The sequence below is a fragment of the Rhinolophus hipposideros genome (genome assembly GCF_964194185.1).
Source record: "Rhinolophus hipposideros genome assembly, chromosome: 7".
NCBI classification, from domain to species: Eukaryota; Metazoa; Chordata; class Mammalia; order Chiroptera; family Rhinolophidae; genus Rhinolophus; species Rhinolophus hipposideros.
In genome coordinates this window covers 26,717,343-26,742,705 of record NC_138053.1, presented here as the reverse complement: position 1 = coordinate 26,742,705, position 25,363 = coordinate 26,717,343, and the positions used below count along the sequence as shown (strand labels likewise).

The following is a 25,363-nucleotide window of genomic DNA, read 5'->3' as shown; positions in this document are numbered from 1 at the left end:
TCATTATTTGTTTAATTACCTTTTTAATAGCTTCTAGAGATGCTTTTGTAATTAATATTTTTAATTTTTTTTTAATTTTGAGGCCATGAAAATTTTGTAAAAAAATTATTAAATATATTTAGTTGTCTAAAAAAAAGTATGTACTTTTTTCAGAAATGCCTTGGTCTCAAGTCATTTTGGTACTGTTAGTATTTTTAAAAAATATGAAAAAATATATATAAAATGAGTTGCATAACAATTTAATAGTATAATTCAATCTCTACTTAAGTTATGAGTGTTAGTTCTTAGTTTTCCCCCCATCAGTTTTATTGACATGTAATTAACATACTCACTGTATAAATTTAAGGTGTACACAGCATAATGGTTAGATTTATATATATTATGACATAAAGTTATTGTGCAATAAGTTTAGTTAGCATCCTTCATCTCATATAAAATAAAAAGTAAAAGTAAAAAAAGAAAATATACAGAGGGTGCCCATAAAAATGTATACACATTTTAAGAAAGGAAAAAACTATTAAAATTGTAATACTAAATATATACCGATAACAAAACATGAATACGAGTCACGTTTGACTTCTGCAATTACAATAGGTGCTCAAAGTGGTTACCATCAGCATTCAGACTCTTCTGATTATAGCGAATTACTGCTTGAGCAACGTTGACTAAAGTGTCCACTTGCATACATTTTTTTGGCACCCCTGGTATATAATTTTTTTCCCTGTGATAAGAACTCTTAGGATATACTCTCTTAACAACTTTATACATTTCTCACTTAGTTTCTTTTGTAAGAATCTGGCATTCTACACCCTTTGAATAGAAAATATTTGAGTATTAATACAAACAACACTTTTTTATGGGGTAACATTCTTAACGTAATACAAAGATAGTTCATTGAATTTTATTTTGACTGTTGTAAATGCCATATAGACCAGTTAGCTGTTCAGCATTAGGAAAAGCCATTTTTTAGAGCCACACATTCCCCTCCAAGTCTTTTTTCCTAACAAATACTAGTCACAAAGGGGTGATGGTCTGTGGAAATGGCTTAACAAAAATCTCACCAAGATAAGTAGAAAAGTTATGCTCAGAAGCATTTTCATATGTTAAAGAGAGGTAGTATTTTAAAGCATTTGTTGGCTTGGTTTAACTTAAAGTATTTGACTATGTGATCCCTAAATTATTTTGCAATCCCATAGACAGATATCCCATAGTAACATGCTATTCCAAGTTCTTTACTAATAATAACACCATTAACTTTATAATGATGAGATATATTTGAAAGAATCTTAAGGTGCTTTACATATTTTAATCACCTTTATTACAGTATAATTTAAATACAATAAAATGCACAAATTTTAAGGGTACAGTTTGATTTGTTTTACCAATGTGTACATAACAATCATGTAACCAGCAATACACTTCCATCACCCCAAACATGTTCCCTTGTGCTGCTTTGTAGTCACTCCCCTTCTTACACCTGCTCCAGGAAGCCACTAATCTGCTGTCACTATAGTTTAGCCTTTTCTAAAATTCCATTTAAATGGAAGCAATTCAGCATTATGCTTTTAGTTTTTTTTAAAGCATAATGCTTTTGGAATCCATCCATTTGCTGCATATAGTTTTTTCCTTTTAAATTCTGAGTAGTGTTCCATTGTATACTACAGTTTATTTGTCACATCACTAGTTAATGGATATATGGATTTTTTCCGCATAGGGGCTATTATAAAGAAAGTTGCTATGAATTTTCATACATAAATCTTTATTTTTCTTGGGTAAATATCTACAAATTGAATGGCGGAATTGCATGGAAAAATTTATGTTTAACTTTATGAGAAACTGTCACATTGTTTTCCAAGTGGCTGATCCATTTTGTTTGCCCACCAACAACATGTGAAGTTGCATTTTCTCCACACAACAGGTAGCACTTGTTACTGTTAGTCTTTTGATTTTTAGTCATTACAGTTGAGAATGTAGTGGTATTTTGTGGTTTTAATTTTTCTTTTTTTCCTAATGACTAATAATGTTGAGCTTCCTTTCGTGTGCTTACTTACCATTCACATGTCTTCTATTGTAAAGTGTCTGTTCAAATCTCTTGCCCATTTTTTGTTAATCAGGCTGTTTTCTTATTACTAAGTTCTAAGCACATGTTATATTTTTTAGATATATGTCTTTATAGCCAAAAGACAGAGATAGGGTTTTTTTTTTTTGCAAGATAGATTTTTTGCAATATTTTCTCTTAATCTGTGGCTTGTCCTTTCATATTTTTTTTTTCTTTTCAAGAGAAGTTTCTAATTTTAATGAAGTCTGGATTTACCATTTTTTTCTTTCATGGATCATGTTTTTGGTAGCACATCTAAAAACTCCTTTGTAACCAGGTCACAAGGATTTTCTGCTGCTTTTTTCTAAAGTTTTATAGTTTTAGTTCTCGCTTTCAGATCTAAGGCCTGCACAGTGCCTGCCTCTTCTGGCTGATTTGGAACTTTTTTCTAACTCTTGCCATTGGTTTTTTTGCTCACTAATCTGCCTTGTTTTTGACTGCACACCTTTTGTTCAGAATATCTTTGATTGCCTTTTCGGGAGACTCCCATCCCAGTTTAAGTCCTATCCATCTCTTCCGGGAGGTCAACATTGGAAATCGCTTTTTAATTATCTACCCTTTCCTTTTCCTCTCACTTTTCAGTAGCATTTCTAAGAATATTTTCTTATGTGTCATATATACATCTTTTCCATGCCATCCTCTAGACAAAAAGAAGTCATGTTTTCTTTATACTTTTGCCTGGTGAAATATGTGAAATTTCAGAATGCATAAGGCTTGAAACAACCCTTTTAAGTTTCAAAACAACAAACATTTAAATTCAGCTAGAACTCAGTGTGAAAATTCCATTATGTTAATTTAATAGCACTGGAAGAGCAGTCAATCCTTTCTGTAAGGATAAGACTGAGAGTTTTTCTTCCCTAGGTCATGTCAAATAGTTTCCATGTCTGGACAGATACCTTAGCAAATATGTAATCATTTAGCAAGGCTCTACTCAAGCATGAAGCATTTCTCATCTTCTTTCTCCTGTCTACTCTCTCTTTTGTACCGGTCGCGCTCTCTGTAGACCCCTATTATTTCTCCTGCAGGATCACGTTTCACTACCATGGTGTAAACTCCTTAAGGACAGGAACCCAGTTTTTTCTACTACTGCACACTGCTTGCTACATATCAGTCCAAGAAATGTTTGCTGAACCAGTGATCTTAGCCATTAACATTCCCAGAGAAAAAGGTTCTCCCGATATGCTAAAATCCTAAAGATTCCTGTGGACAGGAACTGTGCTATCTCATCTGCTGTCTAACTTAGACCCACTTTCTTCAGCATTGTCTTATTTTTTCTTACTCAAAATCGCATTATCCGCTAAAGTATTTAATTATCCATTGATTGTCGCTCTCTTAAACACTATTAGCATTTTATTAAACCCATTAGATACTTTTGAGTTTTTAGTAAATGATGGTCCCTTCTTTGAGTTTGGACTTTATCTGTCCACCACATATCCTTTGGAAAAGGAAGACTTTTCTTTTTCATGAATCATCTTCCTGAACCATTATTAGTTCAGCATGAGTGGAATTCTTTGTTATTATTATTGGAAAGAACTTTGGTGAGGTGATTTTCAAAGGCAAAAGAATTTGGATATTGGTAAAAAAAGAAGCACCTGATGATCTACTATCAGAAAAAAATAATGTAATTACTTTTAGTACAAGCAATTCAATTTTAAAGAGAATATTGAATATTTATTTTAGAACATTACTCCCTAGTGTATTCTTTGATAATCTGATGGAAATAAGATCCAGCATGTGAAAGAAAAAAATCTTTATAAAATAGCTTGGGTGCCTGATTCCCAAGTGTTAAACAACTTCATCATTTAGCATATGGCAATATGATGAGATTTACATGTCTACTTATTCTATAGTTAATATAATGGATTATAGAAACATTCAGAAAATCAAACCAACCTTATCTGCATAATGATTGTTTTGTCTGTTGTTACATGAATAGAATCAGTCACCAAAATAACTAAACTGCAGAAAACCTAAACTACTTAGCTTTAAAAAATTAATTAGTCCTGAGAGTACAGCTGGAAAAGGCCAAGTGAAGACTTGCCCATTCTTTTTCAAAGACAGTAAGGTGTTCCCAGAGGCCCCGACCATCCTTAGTTCAAATAAGCCGAGCTGTGAAGCTGGCATAGCTGCTACACAAAATGACATCATTGCCTATTTAATAATCAGACCACGAATAGTGTGGGATTCCATAATGACTCTGTTTCCATATAGATCGAATCTGAATGACCGCTCAAGCATTAGTGATAGAAGTGTTAAAATACTCAAAGGTACATCCATTTTCCTTTATTAGTGTTTAAGTTTCTAAGCTGTTTGCTTAGAAAGCAAGTCCTGTGGTCCCTGTTTGATATTTGCTTCTGATGCTGTCTCACTCCATCTCTGCTGATACTGCCGACGTTCCATCTATTACATGTTTTATACATCACTCACTTCTGAATCACTTCTGTCTGTACTGAATTGTGCTGCTTTTATTCTTGTCCTTAATTCATAATATGTCTAGATTCTCTGTTGTCACCGTTTGCTGCAGTCTCCATTTTATTAGTGTGTATCTTTTTGGTGAGTTCTACTTTTTAGAAATATAGAATAGTTCTTTTTATTCTAACTAATGCTCTTTTTTTCCCAAAGTTCTACTTCCTGATGGCATATTGTCATACCGCTTTTGTTTGTTAGCACGTGCTGCTTACACCCGATCATTTTACATCCTATCATCCTGTTCTAGTGTGAGCAGGATGATGACTTTAGCATGTTTTACTTTCACCTTACTCCCTCCCACCTCCACCCTTCCACTTAGCATGTTGAAGTCATCTAGGCTTTGGCCTCCATTATATAATAACAGAATGAACCAACAATTATTTAGACAGAACTGTGTCACTCATTTCTTTCCTCCTGCTGTTTCTTGCTCCCCACTTCCTCCTGTTGCCTGCATCCCCTCTTTACATTACATAGGCTGAGTCCTGGAGTAATTCTTTTCGATGTGTCATATTTGACAAAGCATCATTTAACTGGTTTGTACCAGAAGAATGTAAGTTCCATGAGGACATGAATTCTGTCTGTTTTCCCACTTCTTTGCCTAGACTAGTGCCTGGCAAATACTAAGTGCTAAATACATACTTTTGGAAGCATTAAATCAATGTATTTTATCTCTAGGGCTTCTCTCCCTCGATTTTAAATATCTTTATGGAAATAATTATAAACTGCGTATCGCATTTTTTTTTGTTTTCTGATACCAAGTGTAACTCACAGTAGTTAATGTTTATTGATGACTCAGGGTCATCATTAATCATATCACTTATTGTGGTTTATTCTAATCTGATATTAAAATTCCCTCAAAGCGTTTCAAGGAAGTTTACCTCTAAATTAACTAGCTTCCATAGCCAGGTGTTTCAAATTTATTTTTCTTCTCTTTATATTAGATTAGAAGTGGTAGTGCAGAAGCTTGAGACTAGGTAGAGCCCTGTGATAATTTCATTGCTGGGGGCAAAGATATATCCCAAGAGATACCCCTCAAATAGCCTGGAATCATTAGTGCAAAAAATAATAAAAAAGTGTGAAAGAGGGAAAATTCTGGCTTCTAGCCCTTTAAAAAGCTAAATGTTTAAAGCTGAAGTTCAGAAGCCAAGCCAGGAGAAATTTTTGCACCAATGAGCAGGTGCCTGCAGCAGTTATCTATTAGGTATGGAGGAAAGAAGCAGATAATAGCTTCAGAACTTCATGAACAGTGATAATTTTTTGTCTCTTACCACCAACTCTGCCCTGCCTGCTCTTGCTGTTGTGCTGTCATTTTAATTACTGTTAATAAATCTGCTATACCAACTATCTATCCCTACATAAAATGCCATCCCAAACATAGTGGCTTAAAACAACAACCATTTCTCATTTTGTGCTGTCAGTTTGGGCTAGGCTGTGAGGCTCAAATGAATGGTTTTCTGTTCTTTGCCCCTGAGGTTATTTAGCTGACGTTAGTCGCCTAGGAGTTTAACTAGAGCCAGAGGGTCTAATATCATCTCACTTACAGACTAGGGTCTTCTTGCTGGATGTAGGTTGGGCCCCTCTTCTTCTCTATCTGGTTTCTCACGCAGGCTTCTTTACATGTCAGGAGTGTCCCAGAAAGACAAAAGTGGAAGTTGCAAGGCCTCGTAAGGCCTACCTTCCAGAACTTCATAATATCACTCCTGCTCCATCCTGCCCGTTACAGTCATTAAGTTGGTCTAGATACAAGCGATGGAGAAGTATAAAATATTGTGACCATATTTTTACACTACACTACACTTGTCTCGGAGAATCTACTCCTAACCTTCAAACTTGTAATTTCCAATATTGTAATTTATGTGCTCACATAGCTATCTCCTCTTGTGAAATTGAACTCCTTGAGGGTAAGAATTAGGTTATCTTTATCTGCAGCACATAGCAGAGGACCTGGGACCTCGTAAGGCCTTAATGAAGGGAAGTTGAACCACTGGTAGACTGATTGGTTGATATGTACATACCTATGCATGTATGGATACATGTACGTATACCCTGTTTTGTGGACTTTTAGTAGCTAGATTCTGTACTTATAAGATTAACGAAATAGCACTTTCGAAAAGTACAAAGTAAAAAGTATGTCTTTTTGGTATAAAATAGTAAAGGTTTTTGTTTATGACAAGTAGTAACTATAGGATATCATGTTCTTGGGACACAGAAACTCCTCTGTTTAGTAAGAGACTTAGTGTCTCCTTAGTTAGTTCTCGGATCAAAATAACCAAAACTGATCTTTCTTCACCATCATTGTTTTTAAATGTGTTGGGCCTCATAGTCTACATTATACTCAGATGTTGTCTTGTGGCATATATCTAATGTTGGATTAATAAATGTTTCTGCCAAAATAAGATCTTAATAAGTAAAGTCTATTTGCAAATGTAGCCCCTAATTACTTTGCTTTAAAAATACTTTGGATCATCTAAAAGGCCCAACCAATTATTACCTAATATGAGCTGAGATTCAGTTCATGGCACTGAAATGACAATTTGATATTTTATGGAATGTAAAAATCCTGTGTCCCAGTTAAGTTCCCACATAGGTAATTATTCCACATGTAATTTCACCAAGATTCTGTGACAGTCCCTTTGCTTTGCTTCCAATGCTGCACATTGCTGCTGAATGCTGTTAAGCAGCTGTCACATTTTCCTCTGGTAGTTTAGAGATCACTATAATTTGTCAAGCTCTGTGGAACCCTTTAAGCATGGTAGGCTTTCCATTTATATAAATTATTTTATTGTCCACCTTGAGTCTTTCAGACACTTTTGTTTTATGTAACTGTGGTTTGCAAGTTGGCAAATGCAAATTTCAAATTTCATTGAAACTAAAAGGACACATATATTTACAGTGTTAGTATTTCCTCAGACAAGTAATCAATCCTTCATGAATGCAAAATGCAGATTTTGTGTGGATTACATCAAAGAATAACAGAACAAATAACAACTAATCATAGCAGGACATTGGTGAATATTTTTTAAAATTTTTATCTTGTAAAACTACAAGAAGGGAATAATAGTTACATATATGAAATCGAGTCTTAATATAATACAAAAATAGGTCTTATCAAACATAACACAGAATTAAAATTGGAAAAAGATAAAGCAAGCTCTCCTGACTATGGAAAGAGACAGAAAAAAAATTGAATTTCAGATCTTTGTTTCAAAATAAAAATGAATTATTATAAAATAGACCTGTATTCATAACTTAGACTCTCCTATTTGGATTTCATACACTGAAAGCAATCGTAGGACTGAAGGAAAATTTATTATAAAGTCACCTGGGACATCACTTCATAAACATAGAAAACAACATTAGAAATTGAAATGGGAATAATGAAAATTTCATTTTAAGAGAATGTAAATGGGAGGCAAGGAAAGCACTGTTGAGATAGATGAAAGTCATTACTTCTCTTGAATTCTTATAAATACTGAAAAGTGTTTTCCATTAACAGGTGCCACAGTAAATATGAATAGAAATTTCCCCTCTGTACATAGGGGCTCACACTGTTCTAAAGACACTTTCTGTGTTACTATAATACGCCAGATGAGGCTGTCTTCCCATTTGCCTAAGAGAATGGCCTAAGAGTCTATTAGACATCGCCAAACCAGACACAAAAGTGCAAGTTGTCTTTTTGGGAGAATTGGGGGGCAGAGCATTTGGGGGATATAGTCCATGACTGACCCGCTCAACAAAGGGCAGAGTCGATGGCATCTGCTGCACAGAGAGGTTACCCCGCAGAGTTAACCAGCTGCAGATCATTCAGTATCTAAATCGAGGTACATTCCACCATAATTAGAGTGTGTTTGTTCATTAGTAGCTGAACATTTTGCAGACTGTAAAAACTTAAATGAGCCTGAGGCTCATTGTGGCACCTTGCACATCACAAATTACTCAGTTGCTCTGCTCCTTTATGTGCCTTTTATATCTTAATTTAGAGCCCAGTGTGAGTATGTATAGCACATCATGAAAGTATAAACCATGGCAAATGATTATGGAGGAACTGTTGTGTGACTATACAGAATAGAAAAAGTAATGCAGATTTTAGTCTTCTCTCTGTATCCTATATTGCATAACCTAAGCACTGAGTCAGGGGCTCAATTTCATTAAACTTAAATGGGGAAGAGATCAAGTCTCAGGAACAAAATGACAGTAATCTGTTTCCTCAGGGATTGCAAATGTGAACATTTCAAAGAAATCAAAAGAATACGCAGCATTGTAGAATATTCAAAGAACAAGGACTTTGGAGCAAGACAGTCTCCATACTCAACCACCTAGTAGCTGTGAGTTCTTGGGCAAATTATTTAATCTCTGAGCCTCAGTTTCTCTATAGGTATAATAGATACCTACATTTCAAATAGTGTTGGGGATACAGATAAAGCTACTGGTATTATGCCTGACACATACTAGGTACGTAATAGTTACTGTTATTCTGATAGAGTTGGGAAGTGTGTTTTCTTGGTTTTCGCCCTCAGTTATTCAGCAGAGGCAAGCTAGAGGATACCTGCATTGCTATAGTTTGGCTTTGGGGTAGGTGAGATGTTGAACACACGGAGTGGCACTCTTGTAGCTCACTCACCTGGCTATATTCCATTCCTTAGCTGCTGACACTCACTGTTGCACTGAAAATGTAGAAAACTCTTCACCAGGCCCATCTGGCACCACTCTGTGGCTAGATTCATCCAGCCAGTTACAGGAAGACCATGCCTTCAACCTAGAGCATACAGAACGTTAGAGTTGAAAGGACCATATGCTGACTACCAACTGCTAGACCCATGTCCTTGTTCCCTCCAAGTTATTCCAAGTGTTCCAAGTGTGCATCCAGCGTAATTTGAGACAGAGTAATCGCTTGTATATAGCTACACAAGGCGCTTTTTCACTCTTGTGATTAATAATCACATTTGTTTCAAAATATTCTTGATAGCTTTTTATCATGTTGTATTTTCTCTGTCGGCCATTATAAAACATACAACTCGCATCAGGGTGGAGTACAAAGAAACATAAAATTGTTTGACATTATACAGGCGCCCACATACTCAGAAGAATCAATAACTGGTGCTCGCATTTTCAAAGTCCAGGAAAATGATATGTAATGTACTCACATAGCTCGTTAAAGAAAACACTGGTGAGAACGCTGTGTTCTCCCAGTCCCTAGACCAGAACTCCCAACAGTGGAAATATTTGCATTATTACTTTTGGAAAAATCTGAAATGCATTTAATGTTCAGATTAGTATGCATGAAGTTGAATATTGACAGAAAATGGGTCACGTGAAAAACATTTAAACAGTACCTGGCACGTAATAGAGCACTCAATAAATGATGCCTATTATGATAGCTATTCAGTAAGGAGTAGTTTTGTCACTTTTTTCCTATCTGTTGCTGCGTGTAACTTACGCATCCAAATATGCCAACTTAAGTTACATCATTTGTCACTCAGGTAACTAGCTTCCGTTTTCACTCCTCATACTCTCAGAATGGGAGAGTATATAAATCGCCTTTCCAGAAGTCTTTTAGGACTAGGGGTTCTTTCCATTAGTAATGAGGCTAACTTTGAAGGCAAGTCTTTGCAGTGTATTTTGTGGCAACCAGACAGCTATTGGACTTCAATGTACACACTCACAACAGAGCTCTGTTTTGTTGTTGAATTACCCATTGGAATTTAGTATATTTCTGTGAACTAAAGAGATTTAAACATTTACTTTTCATCAATGTCTTTTCATTTGCCCTCTCCTCCCACTCCTTCCTCTAGACCAGACTCTTTATTTGCTAAGAGATTTAACATTATATCCATATTTATTTAAAAATGTGTACCCAGAGGTGGTCTCTAGATATTTGGTGTCTGATTTCACAATGTGGCCCTCAGGTGATAGCAGAAAACAGTGACTGAGAGAGATTTATATCTGACTATGCAAACAGACTATCCATTTCACAAAACTGTAAAGCATCCAGATTAACAACAGTAGTCAAATACAAAGAAAATTCTCCTTGGGTTTTTCAGGTAAATTTAGGATGGAAGCAAGTGTTATCACTATGTGTTTGGTTCTGATTTTTTTTCTTCAATATCCATATTTAGTATGAGTTTTCTTTCTTTAGCTAACTAGGAATTTGGTTTCTAAGCTAAATAAAGGAATGTGCGGAGTTTGTCCTCATGCATGTCCAACTAGAATTCTCTAATAGGGAATTTGCCCAAGGAAAGGAGATGAAAGAGCCAAATTCTATATGTGCTGGACATGTCCATTTTAAGTAAAAGCGGATGACCTACGGCAGCTTCCATAAATGGTTCTCATTCACTCAGCTGTTTCAGGGAAGGACATGGTTTTTCATGTCCCAGCTATCGGGCAGCAGCCTTGTTGGAGGAAATCACTAAAGGCCCATTTCTCACACAGGGCAGCCCAATGGAGCATGATCCAGTATAAGTAGATTAAGGGGTTGAGGCGTCCAAGTGCGATCTGTGCTCTTGAGAAGGTAAACTCGTTTAGAATAAATACATTACAGCTGGCCTTAGACAAGTATTTTAGAAGTTATATCTGCATTGCTGCCACCACCCAAGCCCTATCACCCCTTTAAATATTCACCCAGTGCCCAAGTTCACTTTTTCCATATGAGTCCACTGCATGCCCTACCCACGCCTGCTCTCCTCAACCCTGTAGTATTCAATTTTCCCTTTCTCCTTTTTTCTAACTTTTAGAACATATCTGATCTATCATCCCATTCCCTTAAGACTTTATATAATGTCTAGTCAATTATCTGTTCAAATAATTCATGCCAAAATGTGAATACGTGATAATAAGTGCCCCCTTCCCTACAAGTAACAGATTTACATTTTAGCAGTGGCTTTAAGTAAATAAAGAGATTCAAATATTACGGATTCTAAGTGTCCTGGCAGGCAGCAGGAGAGAGATTTCAGAACACGGAGTCCTCTGGCTCTCACCATATATACCCACAGGGCATTGGACCCGCCTTGAGCAAAAAAACATAAATTATACTCTAACCCTCATTTCACACCTGGTCTACTGCCACATTCACAGAAGCAATACTTTTGTTTCTCACCTCCCAGAAGTCTGTGACACCAGTTTCTCGAAGGAAGAGATAAAGCTGAGTTTAACAATGGGACTAATTTCCAGTTTTGCTGCTGAGGCATCCTTTGGGGCCCATTCTTTTAGAAATAAGTGTCCTGTTAATAAGAGGCACAGAACTCACTAAGGAAGAACTTTGAAATATTATAAGGGAAAAGAGGCAATGAGAACCAATATGGCAAACAGCAAACTTTGTATGAGATCAGAGGTGCAAATGAAAATGAGAACTGTAAGGAGATTCTTATATTTACATGTATTTTTTATGAAGGAAAGATAAGGTAGTTCCCATTGTGGAAGTAAATATGATTTGCCGAACAATCTGGCTCGTCATCTCCTTTTTTTGGCTAATCTCCGACCCCACCAGTCAGCTAAATAATGGCTTTAGTATTATTGGCCAGTATAAAATGGTCTCCAAGGTGCCAACAAAGTTGCCAGAGACACCCCACCTTGTCCAACCTTCATTTCCTGGTATGTTCTGGGAGAGAGTTTATGGTTCTATTAATGTGTACAAAATTTTGCAATAAACAGGCAATACTATCTATATTTCTTCCATCACAACAGTCATGTATATTGTTTTAAAGCAGTTGGTGACTGTTTCTGGGTTTGTTTGTCTTTTCCTTTTTGGAGGGAGGAGGGAGTTTGAAGTGTCACTTCCTTTCTTAAAGGTAATCAATTTTGGCTCTTCTGTTGTTTAAAATTCAAAAGTTGTAGCCATTGGCCAAGGATTAAGTGGTGCATGGTTTGATGACAGTCTGAAGGAGAATTACTAGATGTATTGAGAGGCATTTCAGCAGGTGGCTAAAATTGCAGATTGTGGGGCTGTGCTGACGGTATTCAATGCCTGCTTTCGCCCCTTATTGACTGTGTAACCCCAGACAAGTCACTCAATTCTGAGCTTCAGTTTCATCATTTATAAAAATGAAGATCATAAATACAGTATTTAGGAGAATAAATGACATAATATATGGAAAGTGCTTAGAACAATGCCTGATACATAGTAAATGCTGTATAAATTGTTGATAGAACTAAATAGAATGGCTTTTATGGCTTTTATATTCATATAAAGAAAAAACTGGTAAATGGTTTATTTTAATTAGAAGGGAAAAAAAGGAGTGATTCTTCAATTCGTAGTTTCTGTGGCTAAAATTCAAGTTTTGCCATGATAAGTGTACAGTTTTGTATCTGTGTGTGGTTACCATTTATTGAGCGCTCTCTATTTTCCAAATACTGTGCTAAGCAGTTTACATATTTCTCACAACAACTATCTGAGGTAGGTACTATTATTACCCCCATTTTACAATGAGAAAACTGAGGTTAAAAGTTGGTTCCTTTAACCACTATATCATGCCCTCAAAATATGCCTGCAACTCTCAAAACACAGATATGTTGTACAGTAATAAAGTATGATAATTCTGCTCTTTTTATCAGAACTTACATTGTTTCCCCAAAAATAAGACCTAACTGGAAAATAAGCCTTAGCATGGTTTTTCAGGATGACATCCCCTGAACATAAGCCCTAATGCATCTTTTGGAGCAAACCTTAAGAGAAGACTCTGTCTTATTTTCGGGGAAACATGGTAGTAAGGCAAGTGAAGTCAGCTTCATTTATTCTCCACTCCCTGGGTTGTTGGTTGTATGCTGTGTTTTAGTCAGAATGAGGAAACCTTAGGGCTTTAAGGAAGTTTTTTCCTCCTAAATATTAATAGTTATTTGTGGCTCAGTATTATCCAGACCTAGCAGGAATAGTTTTTGTACCAAAAGAAAAACAGCCAATGTTTTTCTAACTCCTTTCCTATATAAGGGATAAATCCTGACTGGAGTTGTAGCTGCAAGTCATAAATGATGTCTGGAGTAAAGCAGCCTGGCAAGAGGAACCCTGGCGCTGCCTCGTGGTTGTTTCTGGTTTACTGCCGTGTTTGCTCTGAGAGGCAGCATCGCCACCGAGGAAGCTGCCCACTGTTGTGCTTTCCAGATAGCAAAGAAAATTCACTCATCTCCATTGCCTGCTGGCGTTCGATTTCCTATAACTGCTCTCGGTTCTCATTTTATCCTTAATTAGCCTGTCTCACATTATATATGACTTGTAAGACACTTCTGGTACACTCTCAGAAGTTTGACTTTGAATCTTCCAATAAGATTACTTGGCAGACGTAAATGGGACATTTCCCTGTCCTTTTGGCAGTAGGCAGCATTTGCTGTTATGCTCCTTTGCATGGGGTGAGATACAGCTCTCTCTGACACCTCCTGTGAACGACATCGCCAGCCTAGCATGAGATTTCTATCTCTGAATTCCTCAGACTTGCAGTCAGTAACACACTAGCGCATATTGGCTTGTTTTCTAGCAGTTTCGTGTGTGAAGAGGCAGGGAGCACCAGTGTGTCTCTGGGAGAATTGGACTCAGGGTTGGAAAATAATGAGCTTAATAAAGAAAGAAATTGAGAGAAAAAAAGGGAGAAAGGTGTCCTGTCTGCTTTAACTCCCAAATTAGACTGCCAGCTTCTCAGCCCAGAAATCAATCATCTGCTTTTCTCCTTTGATAATTATTAGAATATTAAGCAAACAGGGAGTATGCAGTGTACGCTTATTGCCTGAATGCCTACGTTGTATTTCAACTAACAGATTATGCCCAAAATAGATCATTTCCTTTCACATGAACTTAATGCACCCCAAAAGAAATAAAATTTTCTGTGAATGTTATCGAAATGTTATTTACATTGAGTTGAAAGTATCTCTAAACTAGTGTTAGATGGTCAGAGAACTGTAATCCTCATTTCAGAGGACAAACTTCTACATGGGTGGTTCAGTGAAGATAGGTATGACAACAGAAGGGTACGCCTATGTGTTTGTTAAGTGCAGGTGTTATTCTGAGGAAAGGACTGAAACTGACATCCTGTAGATGACTAAAATGCTGCAGTGAATTGTAGCTCATTCTGACCAAGAATAACAGACTGCATTTGGCCCCAAGAAGGAGTCGGTGGCCCACTGAGTAGGACCCAGAGGTGTGCACTGCGGTGCCATTGTACCTCTTTCAAAATCAGTTGACCATATATTTGTGGATCTATTTCTGGACGTTTTATTCTGTTCCATCAAACTGTAATATCTTTTTGCCTTTCTTGAACTGTATTAAGTAACAAAGCTTTAGACTAAGATTTAAATCATGTTAGGTAAGTCCTTCCACTTTGTATTTCTTAAAATTAGTTTGATTATTCCAGAACCTTAGCTTTTCCATATCCATTTTAGAATCAGCTTGTGTAATTTTGCAAAGACAGCTGCTAGAATAATGAATGGGAGTGCATTAAATCTGGAGATTAATTTGGGAAGAATGGCTGTCTTAGCATTGAGTCTTCCATGACATGGAATCTTTCCATATGTTATTATTTTTCTCAGCCAAGTTTTACAGTTGTAAGTGTAAAGGACTTGGTGGGTTTTGCTAGACTTATTTTTAGCTATTTGTTTTATTGGCATTACTGTCAATGGGATTTATTTTATTTCCCAACTGTTTGCTGCTAGCATACGAGAATACTTTTTTGTATTAATCTTTTATCTTACAAAATTGCCAAATATGTTTATTAGTTCTAGTTCTTGTTATGTAAACCCCCTATGATTTTCTATGTAAAAAAGTCATAGCATCTGCAAAAGTGCAAATAGGGGAAGTTTTACTTCTTTTCTGATATTTGCACATCTTTTTTTTTTTTCCTTGTGGTCTTATTTCAAAGACTAGGACCTCCAAAACAGAGTTCCTTTTGAATAGAAGTGGTAAAAACAGGTATCATTGCTTTGATCTCCGGAGAAAACAATTTCATCTTTCACCTTTAAGTATGATGTTAGTGGTTGAATTTTTTATAGATGCCCTTTGTCAGGTTGATGAAGTTCCTTCACTATTTCTAGTTTGCTGAACATTTTATCATTAATAGATATTGAATGGTGTCAAATGCTTTTTCTGCATCAATTGGAATATTTTTTTTCTCTTATATTCTGTTAATCTAGTAAATTACATTGATTAATTTTCAAATGCTAAACCAACCTTGCATTACTAAGATAAACCATACTTGGTCATGATGTGTTATCTTTTTTATATATCATGGGATTTAATTTGGTAACATTTTGTTTAAAAATATTTGGCACTGTCTTTATGAGGGTATTTTTCTGTAATTTCTTTGGTAATGTCATTGTCAGGTTTTGTATTAGAGTTCTACTGGCCTCAAAAAATGAGTTCTAAAACTGAAGTTAAATACAGGTTTCTTCTAAAATAGAAGAGAGTAACTACCTAACTCATTTTATGAGGCCAGTAGAACTCTAATACAAAACCTGACAATGACATTACCAAAGAAATTACAGAAAAATACCCTCATAAAGACAATAAAGTTTAAATAACTTCAAACACAATTATTTTGTTTAAATGTTTTTAAACAAAATATTAACAAATTAAAACCATGATATATAAAAAGATAACACATCATGACCAAGTATGGTTTATCTTAGTAATGCAACGTTGGTTTAGCATTTGAAAATTAATCAATGTAATTTACTAGATTAAGAGAAAAAAAACCTATGATCATTCCAATTGATGCATAATGTTATTGTTATTTCTTCCCTGAATGTTTGATAGAACTTACTAATGAAACCAGTGGGGTTCACTTTCTGGGAATGTTTTTTAATAACCACATTTATTTTCATTAGTAGATATAGAGCCATAAATTTAGCTTTTCTTTTTCTTCTTGTGTCAGTTTTACTAAGTTTTATTTTCAAGAAATATATTCATTTCATCAAAACTGTGAAATTTGTTGGTATAAAGTTTAACAGTGCCTTATTCTTATCCTTCGTCTGTAGAATTAGTAGTAATGGCTCCTTTTCATTCTTGATACTGAGATTTTAAATATTTGATTCTTTGATTATCTGATGTTTGAATATTTTTAGCATTCCATTTTATTTTATCTTGATTTTTTTTGGGGGGGGGCTATCTCTTTATATCTTTTTTTAGTGGTTTGTTATATAGATTGCAATTCATATACCTAACCTTCCACAGACTATTTAAATATTGTACCACTTCATATAAAATGTGGAAAACTTGCAACTGTGTAGGTCCCTTTGCCTACACACCACCTTTATGTAGTAGTCGTCATATGTGTAACATTTACAGACATTGAAAATCTGATCAGATAATTCTGTAATATTTGTTCCTATTTTAAGGAACTTGAGGAAAAAATAGTATTTTATTTTTACCCCAAATATTCATCATTCCTGTTGTGCTTTCTTCTATCCTGATGTTTCAAACTTCTTTCTGGTATCATTTCTCTCCATCCTGAAATCTATCATTTCTAGTAGAGTAGGTTTGTTGTCAATGAATTCTCTTAGTTTTCTTTCACCTGACAATGTCTTTGTTCTGACCTATTCCTATAGGATAGATATTTTTGCTGGATATAGAATTGTGGGTTGACAAAGACATCTGCTAGAATTTTGATTTGGAAACCATTAAATCTACAAATCAATTTGGGAAGAATTGCCATCTTAACAAATGAAAGATGTTTTCTCATTGTCTTATCCGCCCCCCCATCACTTCCCTTGAGAAATCTGTGATTATTGGAATCATTCTCTGTATATATCACTTTATCTGCTTTTAAGATTGTTTCTTTTCCTTGGATTTGATTAGCTTGATTATGATATGTGTTGGTGTTTTTTTCTTTGATTTTTATCCTGTTTGGAGTTCATAAAGATTCTTGAATTATTTCTTTCAACTAAATTTGGGGAATTTTTTTTTTAATCCTTTTTCTTCAAACCGATTGTCTGTCCTGGTCTCTTGTTCTTCTAAGTCTGGGGCTCCAATAACATGTATTTTTGATCTTTTCATATTTTATGGGTCCCTGAGGTTCTGTTCACATTTTCATTTCATTGTATTCTTCAGCTTGGATATTTCATATGGTTTATTTTCAAGTTTGCTGAGTCTATCCTTCTGTCATCACCAGTATGCTGTTGAGTCTATGTGGTGACGTTTTTTAATTTCGTATATTTTAAGTTTTAACATGTTTAAAGAAAACATGTTCTTTAATAGTTTCTATTTCTGTACTGAGAGTCTGCTTTTCCATTTATTTCAAGAGTATTTTCCTGTGTTTCATGGAGTATAGTTATAATATATATATATATATATATATATATATATATATATATATATATGTATATAATGATGAATATTTGGGGTAAAAATAAAATAGTTATAATAGCTGCTTTATATCTGGTTATCATGGTGTTGACATTTGTTGATAGCTTTTCTCTTTAGAATTGAACATTTTTCTTGTTCTTCGTCTATTTAGCAATTTGGAATTGTTCCCTTGATGTTGTAAATGTTAAATTATTTAGTCTATAAGTCCCTGTTAAATTCCTCTGGAGATTATGCTTGTGTTTTATCAGGTAATCAACCCAATTCTACCTCACAGTGATAGACAAATTCAAATCACAGTTAATTTCTCAAAGCCTGTGTTTGTCTTTAATCTGTGTATGACAGTGAGGGGTTACTTCGAGATATGGGCAGTGGTTTAAATATGATTTAGTTCTATAAGTAGGTTTGGGTCTGCCCCCACATGTGGAGCTCGGGACTTACGCGGAGGTTCAAACAGGCGATCCTCTTCTCTGGGTTTTTTCTCACACTTTGTGGCTCACAGAGACCTCTTTTTGTGATTCCTCAGGGCAGAAAGATGTAGTTTCTGTTGGAGTTTCAGATACTGATGCTGCTTCCCTTGTATGGCTCTGCAACTGAAACCCATATTCAGGGAAGAGCTGCAAGATAAAGGGGGGGAAACTCATTCCCATGCAATTGCCTTTAGCAACTTATTACTGTTTTCCAGAATCTACCTGTATCTTTCCTTTGAGGAGTCTTCAGAGAGTTATTTTTGGTATTTATCTAGATGGGAATCACAGAAGGTTGAAGATAGTCTGGGTCCAGAACTTAGCAATATGTCTTAATATAACTTAAGCAATATGCTTGTCCTCTAAAAAAAAAAAGCTCTTTAAAAATATATATAGCATTAATTAAATTACATCTTCCTATCTAAGTAAACACAAACTCTCAAATTCCTACAACAGATCACTTTTATTTGTTTATGATAATAGATTTAATGTTCAATAACTTTTTCAGGAAGGTATTAAACGGTGTTTTTTTTCTCTCATCATGGGAGATGAGTGAAGGCAGACGAGTCCCTAACTCACTCCAAAAAATAATATACAATCTAATTATTGGTCAAATAGTCAACAATCACAAACATCATTCTGGATCTTGATTTGGGCACAGTGATGAAATACAACAGAGTAATAGAAAGGAAATAACTTACTGAAAATTTTACATGCCTAACATGTAGAGAAATTTATTATCTCCAAAGATAAATGAACCCATCTCAATAGAGATGAAGACCTTAAGATTTTTATTCTGCTGGTAATTTAGGAGAATAATGTGGAAATCATGAGCATTTAGCTAATTCTGTAGAACTTTTAATTGTGAAACTGTCAACATGTAAATAATAATTTCAGCTCCATCTTTGGAAGGAAGCATGTTTTACAAACCTGTCTCTTTGCAGCCTTGAGTTTCCAGGTGCCAGCCCCTTTTGTGATTATGACATACTCTTAGAAATTTATTTTCATCAATTATGTTCAGCAATTCCAAGTTAACCTAATACCCTTAGGAAATACCAGTATCACAAATTACCTGGCCTTATAAATCAGTTGCTCAAGATAGTTCCTATGTTACAAGACCAGACATATAAAGTAAACTTTAATTTTTTGGAAGTTTTGAGTCATGTTTGATATTTAGAGATGCATTCCAAAAATAAATATATAAAACCATCTCAATTGAAAGAAACTAGTTGTTGATTGTTCCTCAGTAAGGAAAAAGCATAGAATAGACAACTTGCCTTTAGCAGGGGTCACTCCTAGGAAGAGATAGTGTATATATATATATATATATATATATATATATATATATATATATACACACACACATATATATATATACATATATATACATATATATATGTGTGTGTGTATGTATTGTGTATATATATATTCATTCAGCAAATATTTATTGAGTACATGCTATGTGTCAAGTACTATTCTGGGCATTGGGAACACAGCTCTGAAATGCACAGATGGATTCCATCCCTATTACCTCTTATGTTCCTGAGGGCTTCACACCTGCAATTGCCACCTTTTCCTCCTACATTAATTTTACCCTCTGTGCGATATTATTACCATCTGCATATATACATGTAATAGTCCCCATATTAGAGGGGTAAACTTTGACCTTAACCCCCTTCTAGTTACCTCTCCATTTCTCTGTACCCCTTTATAACATTAATTGAAGAGTATCTAAACTTATTATCTCCACTTCTTTTTCTCATTCTCTTTGAACACACTCCATTCATGCTTTGTGGAGTGCCCATCACTCCACTAAAATTGCTCTAGTCAGTCTCATTAAATTCCATGTTGCCAAATCCAATGGCCAGCTCATAGTCCCCATCTTTCTTGTCTTCTCAGTGGTAGTTGACACATTTGATTACTATCCCTTCTTGAAAAGCTTTCCTCACTTGGAGTCCAGGATACTGACCTCTCTTTTGGTTTCCCTCCTGCCTCACTTGCTGCTCCTTCTCAGTCTCCTTTCTTCAATCCTTCTCTAAATGATGGAGCGCTCTAGGGCTTAATCCTTGAACACCTTTTTTTCTCCTCTACACTCTTTAGGTGAAAGCATTTTCCAATCCCATAGCTTCAAATACCATCTGAAAACTGACAAATCTTAGCCCTCTCTTCTGACCTCCAGACTAATATACCCAACTGCCTACTCAGCCTCTCGGATATCTCAAACTCAATGTCTCCGAAACCACCCCACCCCCAATATTGGATTTCTTTTGACTGCATATAACAACACACAAAGGAAAAAAAAGCTAAACAAAATCACTTGAATCACATAGAAATTTCTCTCACACTTAAAAAAAAAATCCTGAGGTACGGAGGTAGGGAGTCTAGAACATGTATCGCAGTCCTTGGTTCTTTATCAGTGCTTTTCCAACTTTCGTATGCTTTCTCTCTCTGTTAGCAGGAGGGAGAAGTGTAATGGTGCTTCCCCTTTCTTTTAAAGAAACTTCCTAGAAATTCTAGACAACTCTTCTGCTTACACCTAATTGCCAGAACGTAGATTATGGCCACATGTAGCTACAGAGGAGGTTGGGAAGTATAACCGTTTTTCACTGGATGGCAGTATATTCAGCTAAAATCAGATTATTTTACTACAAAAGAAGAGGAAATGCACATTTGAAAGCAACTGGCTATCTCTGCCACACTCTGAATCTGGTCCTCCTCCTAGTCTTCCCCATTTCAATAAATGTCAGCCCCATTCTTCCAGTTGGTTAGGCCAAAATATCTCCGGGGTCATCATGACGATTTTTCTCCTACTCCACATCCAATCTATCACCAAATACTATTGAATAGCCTCTCAAAATATATCCTGAATCTGACAGCTTTTGACCAACTCCACCACTTACCTTTGTGTTGCCTCTCCTCGACTCCTGAAATTGTCTCCTAATTGGCTCTCTGGTTCCACCAATCCATTCTCCTCCACGTAGTAGCATGTAGTCTGTGTGTGTGTATTTGAACTTGATTATTGAATATTTTCCTCACCAGAATTAGAGTAGGGACTTGGTCTGTTTTGCTCATTGTTGTCCTGATCAGATAAGGGTGGTCAGGGCTGACGTCTCTGAAGACAGGGCACTTGAGGTAAGAATGAATGAAGAAGGGCCAGCTGTGTAGATGCCTAGGAGAGCAAGCAGTCCAGGCAAAGGGAATCGCGAAGTGTGAAGGCTCTGCAGTGCAAATGAGAGTGTCATGTTTAGGGGACTTTTCCTGCATTTGGGGTCAAAAAGAAGCCCAGTAGTCTGGAATATAGTAAATTATGGAGAGAGTGGAACAAAATGAGGTGGGACAAAGAGACAAAGCCAGACCATCATGCAGAGTTTGCCCAACCCAAATGCAATAGAAAATGTACTGGGGAGCTCGAGGCTGCAGTGCCCAAGGCTACTCGGTAGCTACTAGTGACAGGCAACTATTTAAACTTAATTAACTAAAAGTAAATAAAATAAAAAATTCAGTTTCTCGATCTCATTAGCCCCACTGCAACTGTTCAATAGTCACGTGTGGCCATTGGTGACCTATTGCACAGCAGACAGAGCATTTCATCATCACAGGTTCTGTTAGTGCTGCTCTAGGAAAGCTAGTAGGAATAATGGCAGGTTTGCTTAGCCTCCCCTCTGTGATTTTTCTCTTAACCCTAGAATCAGTGGTTTTCTATGTAAATGGAAATACATGTAGCACTTAGAAAATTAGCATGTGGCCTGTTCCATATGCAAAGGTTCTTATGGATGTTTTTTACCTGTGACAGAAAAGATGGGAAATACTAGTAAATCACAAGCATTTTTAACGTCATTATGAATACATTACAAATGTAAAAATGTGAAAAGGGGAAGTCATAAATGTAAAAGCCGCTTTCAGTTTGTTTTAATAGGTGTTTTCTGTGTCTTGTTCTAACCTAGGGATCTTGCTGCAAGAAACTGCCTGGTAGGCGAAAATAATGTTCTGAAAATCAGTGACTTTGGAATGTCTCGTCAAGAGGATGGTGGAGTGTATTCATCTTCTGGTTTAAAACAAATTCCTATTAAGTGGACAGCACCAGAAGCTCTTAATTACGGTAAGATTATACTTTCTTTTTGATGTTAAAAATTGGACTCCATCAGAACAGAGCATTCACAAGCAAAGTTACAGGAGTAAAGCAGAGTCCAAGTTAGAACAATGTATAAATGTTGACTTTGCACTTAAACAGGAGCAAAGACTTAATTCATTGCCCTTATTGATCAGATTTCTATATGTAAGAGTCCTAGATTTAAAAGATGGATACACTTACAAGCACTTTTAAATGTGAATATAAATCGAGTTTTAAAATAAAAATCTTTTTTTGGAGAAAGAGTCAAATTATACACAGAGTAGAAGTATTGCTATAGCTCTGGACCATTTCTTTTTAATGTCTTATAATTTGACCAATAACCTCATCTAATGTTAAGTTCCTAAAATATTAAGCCAATCAATTCTGTCATTTCTCACTCTGAAAATTGACATGGTTTCTTAGCATTAAGAGATGGCAGTTACATTTTAAAACTGCAGGGATTTTTTTTCACTTGAATTTTTATGTGTCATTGTAATTGGAAATAAATACAGTATGTATTATCTGTGGATGGGGTGAAATGGGCCATAACAAGATGGGTAACAGCTCAAGAATTTAAAAAAATAATAATGCTTTAAGTGAAATTAGAAATTACCAACCCATCGCTCATATTAATGAAAATGTAAACAGGTATAGTATGTATTGAATTAAAACATAAAGTGATTTTTTTTGCTTACTTAAAATGAAAAACTACTTCAGCATGAAAAAAATCAGGCATTTATAAATGCTTTAATTAAAGACAAATAAAACTTTTTTCAAATTGAAGTGATTTTCATGTAACATAAAATTAACCATTTTAAAATGAGGAATTCAGTGGTATTTAGTACGATTCACCATGTTATACAATGTTGTGACTTTCTCTCTTTGCTCCTATGAGTTGAATAGAATAGTTATCCTTCCCAGTCTTGAGAGAGTGGTCTCTGTGTAGACTGTGTTGAATAGTTTTGGCAGGACTGTTGTAGTGGGGGTGGGTGTGTGTGGGGCCTGATGTGCTCACAGCCTCACTTCACTAGTTCTGCTCCCTCTCCAAGCAGTGCAGCTCCTCCCGCACTGAGCATGCCCCTCTCACTCTGCACCAGCAGCCCTGCATGGGTGCCCTGTTGTTTCAATTGCCTACAGTCACAGCAAGGTCTAGGCAGGGTCACTCTGCCTGCACCTCAAAGTCCTAACTCCACCTTTTCTCCAGGTGGGGCAGCCTTGAGTATGCACTGCACTCCATCCACACAGGGCAGCTCTGCTGGTGGGAACTGCAGCATTTTGTTTACTCTGCACTCTCTTCAGGTGGGGGGAGCCCCACGTGTGTGCAGCCCAGTGGGTGCATGAAACAGCACCCTGCTTTAGTCACTGGATCAGTGTCTGGCTGGGGAGACCCCTTGTATACATGCTATGGCACCCTGCTGTTTCTGATGCATCTAGCTCCAGGAGGGGTGGCTGGGGACCTGTCAGTGCCCTGCAGGTTCCCCAGAGAACCTGGGTGGAGCTCCCCACCGCTATCCACATGCAGGGGAAATGTAAACAGTGGTGCTCACTGTGTCCTCCGGTCCTGAGAGCTCTCATGGTCCCACGACGTTATCTATGTGGTTCCTCCCTCTTGCTTGTTGCGTAGAAGCTGTGTCAGTTGGCTCACTGTTGTCTCGCAGGAGGAATTGCTCTAAATATAGGTATACATTTGATGTGGTCTTGGGAAGGAGAGAGAGAGCTCAGCAGCCTCCTATGCCGCCATCTTGGACCTATATTTTCCTAAAGCATTTTAAATAATAAAGACAGGCATGAAGATCTTTGATTGGCAGTGAGGGACATTTTTTACCAGTCTTTAATATCATTAAATGCAGAACAACTTAGATGACAAAGAGGGAGAGGTTTTAACTGTGTGAGGAAGAAGGTTGGAGTATTTATTACTCAGTCTAATGAGAGAGAGTTCCTGAGGGTTTACAAGTATTGCAGTAACCCTGAGAAGTTTCTGAGCTCTCACAGACATAAAATTACTGAAGATTAGATCTAAATCTTAGCATTGTTTAACAGGCGAAAATATGTGTCTTAATGAAAGGCATTATCTTCTTTCATGTTTTATTCAAATATCATTTTATGATTGGTAAGATTTTGCCTCATTTCTAAGGGTCGTTTCTTCACTCTTGGCTCAGAGCAGTGAAATACTGCCCAAGTCTCCCATGAAGTATGGGATCAGGGTAGCTTAAAAAACTTCATCTAAGGAATCTCTCTGAAACACTGGCTTAAGAACATAGAATGAAATTACTTTCACCATTTTTTTTGCCATTAGCGTTGTCATTTAATTTTTGAAAAGATAGTACATGCATACTTGGTATTAAGAAAAAAAGGCTATCCAATCCACTTAAAACTAATTTTCGAAACCATTAATGTCAAGTAAATCTAAAACAGACAAGTGTGCTATACTTATTAGTTATGTAACAATGTTTTTATCATGGCAAATTATAATACATTAATGCCATTGTGAGTTTTCATTTATTAATAAATTTTGGTTCTTAAAAAAAAAAATCAAGCAATACTAAAGGGCCTACAATATAAGCCCTCTCCTACCCCATCTCTAGCCATGTAATTCTCCTTCCTAGAGGCATAGACTCTAATTCTGAGGTGCCTCAGCCATTTATTTGTGTGTGTGTGTACATACACATACGTATACATGTACATGTTTTATATATATATTCTTATATATAATAAAAGACACACTTGGGCAGTTATCTTGAGCAGTTCAACAGCACATTCTTATATGTAATATATAAAAAATATACATGTATACATATATGTACGTATACATACACAAATAAATGGCTGAGGAATCTCTGAGAAGAATATACATATGTATATATATGTACATACACACACACACACCCTTTTTTAAAAACACAAAATGGTGAAGTACTTCATAGCTGCTTCAGCGTATATTACCA

At 36.0% G+C, this 25,363-nt stretch overlaps 1 protein-coding gene across 3 annotated transcripts in view; it reads left to right on the top strand.

Moving 5' to 3' along the window:
* FER (FER tyrosine kinase) overlaps positions 1-25,363 on the top strand; it is a 375,071-nt gene that overhangs the window by 338,947 nt on the left and 10,761 nt on the right. For all 3 annotated transcript variants that reach the window (XM_081054207.1, XM_081054206.1, XM_081054208.1), the window contains one exon: positions 22,252-22,406. In XM_081054207.1, the coding sequence (XP_080910333.1) occupies positions 22,252-22,406 (155 nt within the window). The remainder of the gene's footprint in view (positions 1-22,251; positions 22,407-25,363) is intronic.